Source organism: Parasteatoda tepidariorum, chromosome 2, assembly GCF_982258835.1.
Source record: "Parasteatoda tepidariorum strain Cologne lab strain chromosome 2, Ptep-v5.0, whole genome shotgun sequence".
In the NCBI taxonomy this organism is placed as follows: domain Eukaryota; kingdom Metazoa; phylum Arthropoda; class Arachnida; order Araneae; family Theridiidae; genus Parasteatoda; species Parasteatoda tepidariorum.
The window spans coordinates 42,322,197-42,338,661 of NC_141756.1; the positions used below are offsets into that span (position 1 = coordinate 42,322,197).

Sequence of the window (16,465 nt, forward strand, 5' to 3'; positions counted from 1 at the left end):
CTAATATTCTGACACTTATAAAAAAAAACCCTCTATCTTTATTCTATCTATCTAGTCTGTTAAAAATTGAGTAGATAAGCTGATTTATAAAAGCTTTACTCTATAGTTATACGCAATACAAATACATCTGATCTTATATCGAGTTTAACTGTCAGTACCAAATTTACAGAAATGAGAAAATATTGAAAAACTGAAGTAGTATTTATTTTCTTCGAAAAAGAAATTTTTTAAACATTTGATGTGATGAGACTTCTAAGGTGAAAAAGCATAAAATAAAATATTCTTAAAAAAATAAAATAAAACAACTATTTTATGGTATCGCTCGAAAAAGTAAAATATTGTGTCTAACTTTTTAACTTATGAGAAACCAGATCATATAGTCTGAGTTAATTTATCAGATATTTTGTTCATTTTCTATAAATTTTTATTTTAAAATGAATTACAAGAATTCCTTATAATTTTTTTAAAGAAAGAAAAGTTGGTGATTTATTTGATATTGTTATTATTAATTGAAAACGTTCGACTTTTCATCTGTTTTCTTCTTAAAATTAATAAGAAATTCTTGCAGCACATTTCAAGATAAAATTTATATAAATTAACATAATATCTGATAAATTAACTGAGACTATATCAACTCGATTCTTATAAGTTAGAAAGTTACACTCAGTATATTAATTTTTACTTTTTCGAGCGAAACCATAGAAGAGTTATTATACAGTAGAGTCCCGATTATCCGAGTTTCCGCTTTAACCGAGCTATCAAATATTTCAAGGATTTTTTTTGTTTTAGTTTATTTTTTGATTTTTAAAACTACCACCGAAAAAAAATTCGGAATTTTATATTCCACACACTCAGGAAAACAAGCTGACGGACAGCACCAGATTACCGATGAAATGATAGTTAATATCGTCAATAATGAAAATGAATCTAGCGGAGATGATGAAGACAGTGACGATGAAAATCAACATATAAAAATCTTCATATGGACTAAAAGCTATCAAAGGTGCTATTGAATATATAGAACAACAAGAACAGGCGACACAAGTCTTCCTGTTTTCCCTAAAAAAATGGCGAAACATTGCAGCAGAAAAGCGCCGAAGTAATGTAAATAAAAAACGATTAAGAACTTTCTTAGGTAAAAACTCTTTAATTCTCTTAAAGTATGCTGTTTAATAGTGTTTTTAAGTAAGCTTTTTAATTATAATATGTGAATTAATTTGCTAAATATATTACATTTATACCTACCCTTTTTTTATACTCTTCGCTTTAACCGAGTTTTTCGGTTATCCGAGTTCACATTAACTCGGATAATCGGAGCTAAAATTTTTAAAAACTATTTTATTCTTACTCTTCAGCAATCTCGTGAATGAAACTGTTTCTCAATTTTAACTACAAAACACTGAGTACTACATTTATACAAAATAATGCGTGAAAAAAAATAACACAAAGTTCGCAAATGGTTAAGTTCACCCATTTTTTCATTTTTAAAATTTATAATTCAGCAAACTTGTGAAATTCAATTACCCATAACGATAACTAATACGTAATGATAAATGCAATACTATCAGTAAATGCATTATATTCTAGTTGTAAATCGAATCCTGACTGCAATATCTCAAACTTAATCTGGCATAACTTGGCATAATATATTTCGATATATTATTTTTGGCGAGGTGGAAGCTTATCGCCAAGATAGAGCTTGATTTTTATAAATTGCACTCCTTGCATGTCAATGAGAAGAGAAACCTACCTAGAAGCGCAATTCGCATGCAGTTAGGAGTGGAGATTATAATTGAGGCAATTGCTGAGCGCAGTTCACCATTACCCCTCCATAAGACTTTATGTGACATTTTTATTCAAAAAGTAAAAAGAAATTGCTTATTAAATAAATAATCAGCTCGTAAATTTCTAAAATTGAATAAAAGTTTTAAAATAAAACTATATAAAATCATCATCATTATTACTTTAATGTCTCGTAAACCACAATTTAAGCTTTTTTCCGAGACAACAATAACAAAATATTTCGCATAAAGAAAAAAAGAGAAATCATATTATTCTGTGAAAATAAAATTTATTTACAATAGATTACATAGATAATTTTTTTAATCCTTTACTACACACAAAACACTTAATAACTCTTCACATGGATTTATACACAAATAAATAAAAAAAATAAACAAACACATTTCGTATACTAAACATTTATAGTTATCACAGATGATGATTTATATGAATCAAATCAGTTTTGTCACATTTTTTTTTGTTGAGATCTTTTGGTTGTTATAAATTTTTATAAATTGAATTAGTATTATAAAGTTTAGAAAAAAGTTTATCCAGAGCTATTGCTGAATTAAAATTATAGAAATTATAATTAAAAGTAATTACTTAAAAGTAGCGGCATATATACCTCTTGATTGTTTTGCCGCTGATCTATGCAGAGGAATAACGTCATTGAAATAGACATCACCTTTACTTTCAAGGTGTCTAAGTAATTTCTTACTTCATTAAATTACAGTTAACAATAAACACCATTTATTTTAAATAAAATAATAATAAAACTCACAATTCTTAATCACAATTTAATTGAAAACTCTCATCGATACTGATTTCATCGGAAAAACTATAGTAATCTTTCACTGATTCAATTATTAAGCTATACACATATGTACACTATAAATTTACAATTGAGTTATTATGAATATTTGATATAATTTAGCAGAAAGACATATACTCAAACAATGACATACCATCTCATTTTTTTCTTCTCTTATGAGGATAAAATTAAATTTTCCAGCAATTGACAAAAACAATACAAATTATTGAAACTCATAGAAAAAGCTTCACCCATACCACAGATCTTCATAATTGAGTTATTCTCTCAGCAAAATAAATGGGCAGATCTCTAAAACCTGTTTACGCCTCTTTAAAGCATTTATGGTAAGTTTACGCGACCAAAAATTAGCCATAGAGACAATTTCGAGACATCAATGAAATGAGGTGTAGCCGTTCAGCCAACATCTTCAATGTAAAGAAGGCTATTGATACTCAATAGCTATATTTTATAGTCAATATAACTATGGCCATTTTCATCAGGCTGTAGCTGTTTTTATAAATACGTGACTGTTTCTATAAATACACACACGCTCTACGAAATCTGCAGCTGCGCAATTTGGTGGATTTGCACGATTAAATCTTCAGCGAGTGGCTAAAACTCGATGCAATTTGCTTGAAATCCTACAAATTCTTGTAGACAAGTCCAGAGGCATGAGTTACACTTTACTGAATGATGGTAATTTCTCTAAAGGTAACTATTTTTGGTCGTTGCCCAGTGAGCTTATTTAACTACCATTTATCAATTCTATAAATATTGTTAGTTTTTCTGTGGCAACACACTTTAAATACCTATCTAGAGTCTCTCCAAGGGGCGAGACGTAAATTTTGCATATCTAATCTAGATTCTGCTCTCGTTCTCTTCATCCAAATGTAAGTTGGTAAATTCTGACAACCAAAGTATCTTTTTTGGAGTTCATATTCGGTAAATGGGGGTCTGACGTCACATGGAGCTCCAAAGATGGTAGTATTCAGGGTACCTAATGATCCGTCAAATGATAAAGGATACGAAGTGTTCATAAATGTCTTCAGCATCTGAAAAACAATGAAAATAATTCTTTTAAAAACAGTATGGTTTAACACTCTTATTTGTATAATTATAAGCATGATAAAATTACGCAATTTATAATTTGTGTTTTACAGTTTAACTTTAGTGATAACGATTAGAATAATGAACAATTGTAGTCATTATTTGCACCTTGGGCTAGGTCCAACTTTGGTTCAATTCATTAAACAGAGCCTTAAAAGTCTAAAAAGAGTCTCCTTTTTTTAGTGTATTTTGTTGGATTTCAATGCTCTCTGTTCAGCAGAACAAATACGTTGAAGGTGTACTAGTTTTTAAATAAGATAGAAAGAACTTCTATCAAGATAAAAATACGACAAACTCCATTCTTTTAACGAGCTGTAATGACCCAACATTCAAATAAATTTATAATTAAACCATTGAATTCTGTTCAGCAGTAGAAATACTTAGCAGGTGTACTTAAAAAAATTGAAATTACTTTTTTGTTGATAGAAATGCTATTAACTCCATTCTCTCAAAAAGCTGTAATAACCCACTGTTTAAGTAAGACTTTAGTTAAACCATTGAATTGCACCATTTCCCGATTTCACTTTGAATAAAAAAGCAAAAACTAATAAATTTTGTTTAATAATTAGACATTGCTTAGATATTGTACAAGAGCTCTTAGTGGGCTTAATTTTCAATAGCATTAAGCTATAGACTTTAAATTTCTGAACGAATTAAGTAGCTTCGTTTTAAGTTACTAATTATTTTATATTATTTTCATTGAGTAAAAGGGAAAATCGCACAAAACAATATTTTTTCTCAAGTTTAATTTAAAGGTTGCACTGTCTTTGTTTTAGTGTTTTTACTATAATCTCATTTCAAATAGGGTTTCAATATCATGGCTTTTCAAAACAGAAATAAAAATTAGTGAAACTGAAACTTAACTTAAAAACTTAACTCAATTTAAAAACACATTAGTATTTAAATAGATATATTTCCTTTTTTGCTTGGTGGTCTAAATTAACCTATTAATGTTAATTTCTTAACTAACTAGCAAAAAGGTAATGCACTGTCAAACGTGTATATAAGTATATTTACCTAAACTCCGAATAAATTATAAACTATTACTTTCTCATACAATTCAAGGCAATAACTACCCCCCAAGAGAATATCACACTTCTGAGACAGCAATGATCTGGTATACCCCCCCCCCCTTCTGTAAATTTAAAATGGCGGATAAAGCTCACCTCAGAGTAGAGAATAACAGTCAGTTATTCTAAAGTAAAACAAGTAACAACGTGAATGAAGCAGAAATCAAGCATCAATACATTCATATCTAATCAAAAACTCAATATATTTTTTTAGTTTTTCCCGAACTAGTTCTATAATGAGTTTTTTTTTTTAAATATCTTTTTAATTTTGACTTTTTTTCTAGATTCTAGAATCAGCCTATAAAGGTATTCACAAAAAAGAAAAAAGAATTGAACACAAAACTTCTGAATAAGTGACCATAATCAGACTTTGCATGTACATTTCACTATTAAATTTAATTATAATTGTTCCATTTTTCTGTGAAAAACTTTTAATTATTCTGATAGCATGGCACAAACTTCCTTAAAGTGGCATTTACATATGTCTGCAGAACAGAGCACCAATACTCTTTTATCTTGCTGTTAGCGCCATCACTGGTGAATTATTTCAGAGGATTATAACAGACAATAAATGTTTACCTCGTGAGTATTTTGGACACATTCTTCCTTGTGGTCATAGGATGTCCAAAGATTAGTGTAGTCTCCATTCCAAGAATACTCATGCATCTGACCGCTTGCAAAAGCAATGACGTTATCATGTTTGTTAGAATGCTGTAGTGCGTGGATTAATTTTCCTGAGTAGTTTTGATCAGCTATAATGTATACTTGTTGAGCTGCACATTCTTCTGTATCAGCTAACAATTCCTTGATTGTGTATACTTCATTTTCATCAGCCTGCAAAATAATTAATTACTTCTTGATTAATTAATAGTTAATTTATAATTGCTTAATTAATAAAACTGAATTACATCAAATTAAATTACTTTTGCATCGATTAATGTTTAACACTTCGATTCTAAGTAATATTTATTTAAATATAGTGATTTTTTCGGAAATTATGACTGTAAAAATTACGGTATAGCAGTAATATTTTCCGGTAAATTTAGATGTTAGGGTAGAAAGTACCGGTACGCTGAGTGCCTGTACTTTTGAAAGTAATTTGTTCCAGATTTTTTTACATTGTGGTACGAAAAAGAACGGCAGAAAAATGGATGCACTGTAAAAAATTATGGATCAAATTACAATATAAAATGCCAATAATTTGGATGCATCACCCATAAAATTCATTTTTACTGTAAAATATTACACCATAATTTTTACAGTAGTATTTATTTAATTCGAGAGATTCAGTGATTTCAAAGTAATTCAACATTACGGTTTATCAGATTTTTTTGTTTCGTAACATCTTCCTGTAAAAATAGATGTTACGGTAGAAAGTACACCCACTCTGAATGTCGGTACTTTTTCATGTAATTTGATCAGGATTTTTTTACAGTGTGATACAAAAAAAAAGGGGGGGGGGTAGGAAAAATAATTAACAATAATAATTAACCACCTACTTACAATAATTACCTTAGTCAACCACACTGCGATTTATAATAATCTACTCAGGAAGAATTTTGATTTTCTCGCATAACTTTTCCCTTGTATTTTAAGTGCAAGTTACTTTATAGATTGAAATTAACTCTTAACATATTAGCCAATTTAACTTTGACCTTAAGACATTAAAATACTTGTTTCGTACGTCAAACAATAATTATTGATATCTCTCATTCTTGAAAAATAATTCTTAGAAAGAAAAATCGAAAACTTTGAAACGTGCTTACTATCTAAACTCTTTTCAATTAATATACATGAAAGGAGGGAAAAAAAAGACCAAATTTAACCCTTTCAAGACCAGTTTTTTCCCCCTTTTCCAACAAAAGGACAAATTACAACTTTAACAGATCAAATAAGGTAAAAATAACAACATGAAATAAAGATAATAACTATTTGGGCAATTGAGGAGCTGAGACTTTCAGGCGGGACACATATGCCCAGTGATGTTTTCGTCCGCGGGACATATATGTTCGGGCGGGGCCGGATGGGTTAAAATGTAATTTACTCACCACTCCATTTCGGTCTATATCCCACAAAAGAGCGGCTCCATTGCTTTGAGTTGGACTGTTGAGATATATCACAAATGAATCTGCACAATGCAATCTGGAGCACAGTTGATGGATGTGGTATCGCATTGTTAGCTTCAGAGATGAAGGGAAAATATTTTCACGAATGACCATGTTTTCTGCAAAGACATAATAATCGTTATTAGAACAAAGAAGTAGGGTAAATAACTAATATGGTTATTACACAGAATGAGGGGTGTAACGTAGAGGGCCTTCCTCCTTGTATTCCACACTGGGTCTAGTGTTCTTTGGTCCTAAATGAGAACCCTAGCTATGTTGCGGATGCCCAAAGAATAGCTGGTGTAGTTCGCTTTAGAATGATTACAGGACAGTACAGTCTGAGGTTTCATCTCTATCGATTTGGCTTCGCCGACTCACCTAACTTCAGGCAATCGCTGTGACCAGAGTCACAGCGAAAAGTATTTGACAGCACGTGCTCTAATGACATCGATGCTATTTCTTGCAGTATTTGATATTTATACATATAATAAAATAAAGAATTTGTATGTGTGCATATTTGTCTTTATAAACAGATTGTAGGTATGCCATTGGCACTACGACATTCAACATGAAATGAGGACATTAATAAACAAAATACAAATCCCGATTTTAAATTTTTTAATTAGGAATTATTTTATTTGTATTTCAGTTGCGTTTTTTTGTGATTTTCTTAAACATTTCTGTACTTTAAAGCCCATTGTGTTTAAACGAAACTATAGAATTTTACTTTTCTTTCTATCGTAAAGTTCCAATTATTTCCTTCAAAATGAACCATCTCGTTCGAGTTTTTTATCAAAAAGAATAGCAATTTGATAAAATCACTTTTTTGCTGTAGTTTTTCCCTCGAAGTTTTCAAATTGTGACATCTGCGAATTTACAGCAGATAATTTCGGATATAAATAATGATACGCAGTGAACTTTCCCTTTCATTTAAGACATGCAAGAAGAAAAACAAACAGCTAGAAGAAAATATTCAATTAATTTTTAAACGTATAGAAGATTAAAAATTTTGATTGATATTTCTGATTCTGATTGATTCCCAGACAACAATTTCACTGAGAAATCCGCTTTATTGCGGAAGCATTGGGATATCTTTTATAATATTAATGATTTGCTAGCTCATAGCTCTATTAAACTAAATAAAAGTTTCATTGGGAGCCCAGTTAATAAATTAAGCAAGGAATTATTTTGTATAGTAACAGAAGAACCAATAGGACTCTAATGCTTAATTGAGCAACTTAATCTTAGCTTTTTTACAGAAACATATTTTTTGCTCAGAACAGTCTTTATATCGTTTTCAACAATTGGGTACTTGCAACTTGAGAAGAAAAAATTCACTGATACACAGACACGTGACCTATGACCTCAGTGGTCACGTGTCTCAATTTTGGGCTTACGAGTGAAGCCTCATCTCAATTTTGGGCTTACGAGTACTAATATTCAACTCCGTAATCTTGTAATTTTAAACCCAATCCAAAAGACGAGGGAACTCCTGAATCCAGTAATGGTAGAAATTTACCTTCGAGGATGACTTTTTGATGAACTGACCTGCATTTGCGCTACATGGTGAAAAAAACCACGAAAATCTCCAGCGGTTAGCCTGACAGAGAGGGAGGGGACTCTAACCCATGATCGGTCTACCACTGAGGATATTTTGTGTTGTGGTCGGTGCGAACCGGGTGCGGAATTCGTACCAATCGGCCATCGCTGGGATTTGAACTCAAGTCGATCGCTTTATCCCGAACCACCAGGTCTATCCCCTAAGCCACCAGCTAACTGATTGCTTATAAACAAGATGGCGTGTTAAAGTCGAGCTAAAGTCTGTCCACATAAGTTAAAATGTTGCTTCACGGGAATGTTAATAATTACAACGCCATATCACGCATCGAATTTTTTAAAGTATAATTATTTCTTATAAAGTATAATTTATTCTACGCCTCTTATTAAACTTAGATTTATTATTTGTAACGGAGATATATTTTACATTTATTACATGTAACCGAGATATATTTTCTTAAGCGTACCTGGCAATTTCGATGCATAATTAGTTTGTTTGTTTTCTACATTGCTTCATGCCTGTCTTTGTGTTAAGTAAGAAATATATAGTAAAGGAATTGAAATCTTTGCGAAAGAATCTTTATGATAGAAAATAGAATGTGTCACTTATGAGAATTGATACTTCACGGGCCTGGCTTTCTGGAAATAGACTGGAAAGAACAATTGATTACGTAAAAAAAATGTCACATTTCAATAACCAATCAGGATCGAGATACCCACACTACGTCACTTGCAGGTATCCTATTTTCAGATTTAGAAAGAGATAAAGAAGATTAAAAGAATATTTAGAATTTTCCCTCCCGGTCTCCACCCCTTCGACAATTGATTTCTGTCTGGAGAGAAAAGGCTTACTAACAATAATTTTTTTAAAAAAATGTTGTGTTTTAAAAAAATGAAGTAAAAGTGTAAAAACTTGAACTTACCATCGATTCCATATTTTCCATTAGAATAGAAAATCTTGATATTCTTTTGGGGAAATCCATTGAGAGTGAGCATTTCGTGGAAACGGTGCAAGTTTTCAAGATACATCGGTCTATCGGTTAATCGATCCCATCCACCAGATATCATAACTGCATGGTCACATCTCTCGAATATCCGGCAACGTAAACCCACTGATTTGGCGGTGTTGCTACATCTGTAAGAATTTTTTTCCACAGCATCACACAGTACGTTGTCTGTCTTGTTTTTAGGACGTAGCACTGGACATGCGGCAAAGCCTAGAATTAAGGACTGAATTTAACATTTTTTTCAAAATGAAAAATATCAGTAACTGCGAAATGTCTATAACAGCATTTTAAAGTTCTACTTAGATTACTATTACCGAAAAATTTAGTACAATTAATATGATTTTTACGTTTCGAAAGATCCTTTCTGGGTACAGCAAGTGCAAATAATCAGCGGTATTAATCAAATTACGTCCTAAGTTGTAATTGTAACTAATTAATTAAAACTACTTTTCATAGCACTAATATAAAATATAGTCTCTTTCTTTAAAAACAAGTAAGATTTAAAAAAAAAAATTACCTGAATGATATGGATTTAAAATTTTAGAAGTAAAAGGAAAAGTACCCACAAATTAAAAGAAAAAGAAAATAGGTTCTGGGGAATGGAATTTAAAAAAGCTATATTTTAAAATTTTTATTTATCAAAAGCTTTTAGATATGAGTTTTTATTTTCTATTTAAAATTATATTAGTTATGATTATGCAAAAAGAATTTATAACTCCAAGGCAAATATTTTCCTTTCCGTATCAAATTAAGTAATGAAAGGTAGTAAATAATTATTACAAGTATTCTTTTGTGTAAAACTTTGTCTCGATAAACACAATTTATTATTCCTTGCAAAGTTCTTTTGATTTAACAAAAAAATTTCGAATGTGACAAATTTCTTTAAAATTTTTATTTCATATTAGTTTTTCATTTAATTGATAATAAAATAAGAAAATAAGAACAATAATGAAGAAAAAAGAAAAAACGTCAGTTTGAATTTTTAGAGATACGCGCAGACGAGAAGTAGAAAAAAAAAAAAAAAAAAAAAAAAACGTTTTATTTTGAAAATACAAACGATATTAGCATTGCAAACAATTTTTTTATTGACTTGATTTCAAGTTGTTTAGCGTAGAACAAATTTTAGACAGAAGAGAAAATGGAGCTCGTATAAGTGCATATGTACATTACCTGGTGTATCATCTCTGCATTTGAGCTTTTGTGACTGTTGCAGTTGCTTTTCTCCAACGGGATATACTAAAGGAAAAAACATAATCTCACATGCCTTAATACGGTTGTTGGTATCGTCCCACTTGGAATGTTGCAGAAGATTGTGGCATCTTTGTCTCAAAGCTACAGTGAAACACACACCTCCTTCTAGAAATAGAACAGGAAGAAAAAAAATTAATAATGAATCACACAAATAATTTTTAATTATAAATCAATATATCTCAGTAAGGGACTGTTCAACTTTTTACGTAAGTCAACTTTTTTTTTCTCATTATTAAATATTTTGATCGGTAAATTACGAACGAACTTTCACTTGAATGGTATATTTGTGAGCTCTTGTTCCTAGTATATTTTTAGTGCTAGCTGTGATCCCGAAAAAATAAAATTTTATCAAAAAAATTTTCAATAAATGTTGTATTCCCTTGATAATCTACATATAATTTGAGATATTCTACATATGTCCTTACCAGAAATATAAATAAGAAATAACAATGATATTTAGAAAAATAAATTTGAAGAACAGTAATAATAAGTAAAACAGTAATAATAATAAAATTGATGAATAAAAAGAAATTGTTTAGATCTTTATATTAAACACAATGTGACTTTTCAACTTTGCAATTGTTTATATTTCCATCTAATGTAGCAAAGATTTTGTTAAAACATTTTTATTCTCTCTTTAAAAATAAACATAATACGCTTGGTACAATAAACATGTGAATTGCAGTTGGTTTACATTTGAATAATAATTTCATCTAAACAATTTTACCCCACAAAACTCTAATTAGAATGCCTCTTAATTATAGAAGTACTTCTCGAATTATAGCCAATAAACTCTAATTAGAGTAATAAAGGCTTAACTTACTGCTATTAATAGCTCAAATCCTCTAACCTAACTAAAGAGTGGTTCTGTCATGAAGTCAAATTTTTATCGATCCCAAAGTCAAGCTTAAGTGACTTATAAATTTTCAACCTCAGCTTTTTAAAAAAGGGTGTGGTATTCTGTCCAGAAAGACACTCTATTAACTCTACCCTAACAGAGATACAACAATAGGCGGTTCATGGAAGGCCACAAAAGAGTACAAGTGATACAGGTGCCTTTAGCCATTATCGCTTTACAAGTGAAATTTTTTGACGGCCTTTCTATCAGACACAGGTGGGTTCCAGCCACTTCATAATAAAGCCTACAGTTTTGAAGCAACCTTTAAGGAAAATATTGCTCAGGAAGAAAAAGTTCTTAGAGACTCTGAATGTTATCAGACAAAGGTAAAGAGGGAAAATGAAATAAAGGGTTGAAACGAACAATGCATGTCTGAGAAAAACAGGTGGTTTGGATGCAAGAGTTTCCAGAAGTACAACAAGCATTTGCCAGGGGTGGAAGGGGGGGGGGAGAAAGTACGGGTGGGTGTAGTGCTGCCGGAAAGTTCTAATATGACGTACCGGAACTTTAATGACTAATTTTCACGTTATAATCATATTTATTTTTTATTATAAAACTCTTAGCATAACCCTTTCAAAATACTGACGATTTAAAGGCTACCTACACAATGTGTTAAGTTCGAAGACAATTGTGCTAGATTAAATTTAGACGATTAGTCAATTGCAAAATTAATCATCTACGAACCTTACATTTCGATTTTCAATCTGCTGTTGTGAACTTTAACTCCCTTAAAGCTGGTTTTGGGACTATTGGTTAATAAAGAAGAAAATAATTTTGCATGAAAATGTTTAAAGTTGTTCAATGTATTAGTTTTATTAATATACAATTTCAATTAATTGTAAGGTCTTACACGTAATAATATAATTTTTAGAAAGAAAAAGTGAAGATTAAGAAAATAAAAATATTTTTGCAAAATGGACAAGAAAATTTCAGAAATTAGAAAATGAAGTTAAGGAAGCTCAGGTAAATGGAACTTTGATAATTTGACAATTTTTAAATCAAAAATTGACTTCGATAAATTTAGGTTCCAACTTCCCCCTCAACACATCGCGGTTTGTGTTAGCACCACAACATAGAGGTGAAGGATAAAGCTAAAAAAATTAGCCATCTAGGTATATAATAAAAAGTAATAACTATAATTAATAATGAACGAATTAGCCATCCATGAACTTAAAATGTTTTCATTTTTAATCTGCTGTTGTGAACTTACCGTAAAGTAGTTTTTAGAACTATTGATTGATAAAGTGAAAAACAACTATTTAGTAAGAAAACTTTAAAAATTCTTTAAAGCAGTTCAGTGCATTAGTTATATTAATAAATAACTTATAAAACTGTAAAATCTTACAGATTCTAAAATGATTTTAGAAAGAAAAAGGAAGATAAATAACTAAATAAAAATATTTAGAACTGTTTTTCGCTAAATGGGGAAGAAAGTTATAAAAGAAAATGAAAATGAGGAAAATAAATGAAAGTTTGATAACTTTAGACTTGTTAAACAATGATTATTGTTTAACAAAAATTAATTTCGATAATTTTAGGTTGCACCCTCTATCCTTTACACAGTATGTTTTGTGCAAACACTACAAGGTTAGGTTAAAAAGTTAGTTAACTACTAAAAAGTTAGACCCAGTAAAAAGTTTGGGGTAAAGAGTATGATATCCATTTTTGTTTCTTACCGGCAATTAAAAAGAGTATAAACACCATGCTCTTAGCTAAATATATAATATAAATGTATTCGTATAAAAATAAAATTGCGTCTTTAATCATCCATTCAAAAGTGACATAGTAAAAGCTTGCTATCATTACTTAACAAGTAGCAACTGAAAATTAAATTTTCATATTTTATTAAGTAAATAATAGAAATAAATTCTAACTGAAACGAATCAAAGTGTCGTTTTCATTTTATTATGTTTCTAATCTTATACAGAAAGACTCGCAGTTTATGAATGTAACTGGGTTATATTATTTAAACAATTATTAAATATTATAAAATTTTTCAGTTTTAAATACAAAGCTTAATTATTATGTAAATAATGATATGTTCCAGATATTTCATTATATTCAGTTCTTTTACGTTTTTAAATAACATTGTACATATGATTTTTTTTTTTGTTTTGAAAAAAATTAATCGATATTGGAGGTTAATAGTGGTATTTATAAAAAATTCCTCCAAAAGACAGTTAAGACAAATGGCAACACACAAATCATTGATGTGATTTAAAAGTAGTATGTAAAATAATTATACAAAAATAGTGAAAATGGAACTTACAATCTTTTTAATAATTGCTCCTTTTTAATCGAAACATCAACAAATTATAAACATCAGCAATATTACATTTTTAAAAAAATGTAATATTGCAAACAGTGCCATTATTAACAGTATTATTATTAAAATTATTGCAAACAGTAACATTTATTAAAAAATAATTGCTGTTTAGTTTATTTGAAAATTAGAAATACAATTTAGTCAGCTTATTAATATATTTGTATAATATTTGTTTCATCTTATTCATTAAAATGTGTTGTACTGATTTTTTATCTCATTTTTTAAACATAAATAAGTAGCAGATAGTTAATAAAATTGCAGTAACTTGTAGACATTCTCAAAACTTTAACGTTTTAAAAAACCTAAAACATCGAACAAATTTTAAAAATACTTATAAACTTGAAATTTAAATTTCTGTAATTTAATTCATTAAAGCATGCTTCAGTGAATAAAATGAAACAAAAGTTCTACTGAATAAATAAGAGAATTCGGTAAAAATAATTCCCATGAGGTTTAATCGGAGGAACTTAAACCCTTTTCCTATTCAAAGGGGAATTGTAAGATTTTTGAAAACCTGAAACTAAATTACAAATTTTTAATGATTAAAAATATAAGTGTACTTGAAATTGTGCTTAGTTTGACAAAAAGGAACATATTTTTAAAATTTGACCTTTAATAATTACACTATGTGTATATGTAATATGCACAATATAAATAAATAATACATACTTTCAATAATTCAATATTTTCGTCAACTATCATGAATTTAGTCAAATATTTGTTAAAGCATTTAGTTATAGTAATTAGCAATAAATTTTAATTGATAAATGTCATCAAATGAAAAATTAAATACATATAAATTTTTCAAAAAATTTACCTTCGTGTTTAAATTTCTAAGAAAATTAGATTTAAAATCATTAAAAAATTTCATCAAATTAACAACAAATTGTTGACAAATTTTGATTTATCATTATAGTTTTCAGCATACATTTAAAGTAAAAACATATAAATACTTTTGGAACCTAAGACTTATAAAAAGAACTAACCTGTATATTGTCCACCATTTCTCAAGCACTGAAATTCTGTCCAGCTTAAATCGATGAAGAAGACCAAAAGAAGATGTCCAAGATTTGCTTTTGGATAAGGATCCAATACTAGTACTGCATCATGGGGGTCTGTACGAGTTAACGGTCCATCAGGCAATACAGCATGATACTTCTGAGCTGGTACAGGTTCTGCCAAATAGTAATTCATCTCGGATTTAGGAATGGCTATCAATTGCAGGCAATCTTCTTCAGTTGTTAGAATAGCATCATTGCAGCTCAGATTGCCTACAAAGTCGTATGCTAAATCGGCCCATCTATCAAATTGTAATTTGTAATCGATGAATAATTTGTAATCTAAATCAGAATCAACGTCATTTGGATGAGATGGTGGTACTTTTTGAGAACTGAGTACCAAATGCAATAAACAAAATAATGCTAAAAATGTCCACATGACTGCCTCAAGCAACGAATCAGGTTCGGAAATAAGTTGAGATTCTTCAAACGATTGAGATGCAATGATGAGAAATTGTTCTTAATTCAACTTTTTTCTTATTACAAGTTCTATTCAACAAGTTGCAGAAATAATTAAAATTATTAAAAAAAAGTTTTGAGAAATTTAAAAACGTTCTGTATTAGAACAATTTTAATCTTTATAATATTTATATTAAAATCCAAATTATTTTCAGTTCGCTATTCTATTTTTAAGTACAAACGATTTTCTGTTTAATATAACGAAAATAAAATTAAGAGAAAAAAATCCCAAACGATTTTAAAATAATTAAAAAGCAGAAGTAAATCGGAAAGAAACAAACTTCAAGCGCAAACGATAAAAGTTGGCAAGTTGTGTTATCCTTATCTGAGATTCAAGAGCGACAGAGAAATGAAGAACTTTCGCGGTGAGAAGACTTATGATTCCGCGGCTCAGTATCGATGAGTTTTTATACCGTTCTGGAACTATAATATTCCTTTATTTCGTTTTACTTAAGTAAACAAGACCTAGTCTTTAGAGGCAGGCCTTTGCTTTAAACATCAAAGAAGCCGAAAGAGGCCTCAGGCGTTTTTCTAAAGCAAGAACATATGAAGTTAGGTGGTATTGTGGGGGGATAGGACAACTAGAATCGTGCTTAGTGGTGCAAAAGGACAGGTATGGGGTTTAATTTTGGTCCCTCCTCTCCACTATTTATTCAGTGATCACTTTGCTACTGAATTTTCCTTTGATCGTTTCCGCCATGTGCTCAGGATGGTTTCTTATTGGGCAATTGTCCGAGAGCCTCTTTCCATTGGTTGGTCGACATCGATGTTGCATTGTTTGACGTCATATTAGTGAACAGCTGACTTCCGAGCTATAAACAAGTAAAAAATATCCAAATTTCGATTTTTGTAATTATTAAATATGTGCAAAAAGCTTTAATTTAGTAAAATATATGTGTATTTTAAAAGAGTTTTAAATAGTATTTATTCTTTATGTCGAAATGCAATTAGCTATATAATTTTGCCAAAAATATAAACTACTGTTTTAAAATTATTCCTTCGAAATTATTTTATTTTGAAACTGAATTTTTTGT

The 16,465-nt window shown here is 29.7% G+C and overlaps 1 protein-coding gene across 1 annotated transcript; it reads right to left on the reverse strand.

Moving 5' to 3' along the window:
* Nucleotides 1-2,051: 2,051 nt before the first annotated feature.
* Nucleotides 2,052-16,078, reverse strand: LOC107442497 (uncharacterized). Its single transcript, XM_016056079.5, has 6 exons — nt 14,901-16,078; nt 10,610-10,795; nt 9,356-9,649; nt 6,819-6,994; nt 5,350-5,604; nt 2,052-3,645 (listed from the first exon to the last, which is right to left on the reverse strand). The coding sequence occupies exons 1-6, from the start codon at nt 15,349-15,351 to the stop codon at nt 3,403-3,405; spliced, it is 1,605 nt and encodes a 534-aa protein (XP_015911565.1). The 5' UTR covers nt 15,352-16,078; the 3' UTR covers nt 2,052-3,402.
* Between the last annotated feature and the right edge of the window lie 387 nt (nt 16,079-16,465).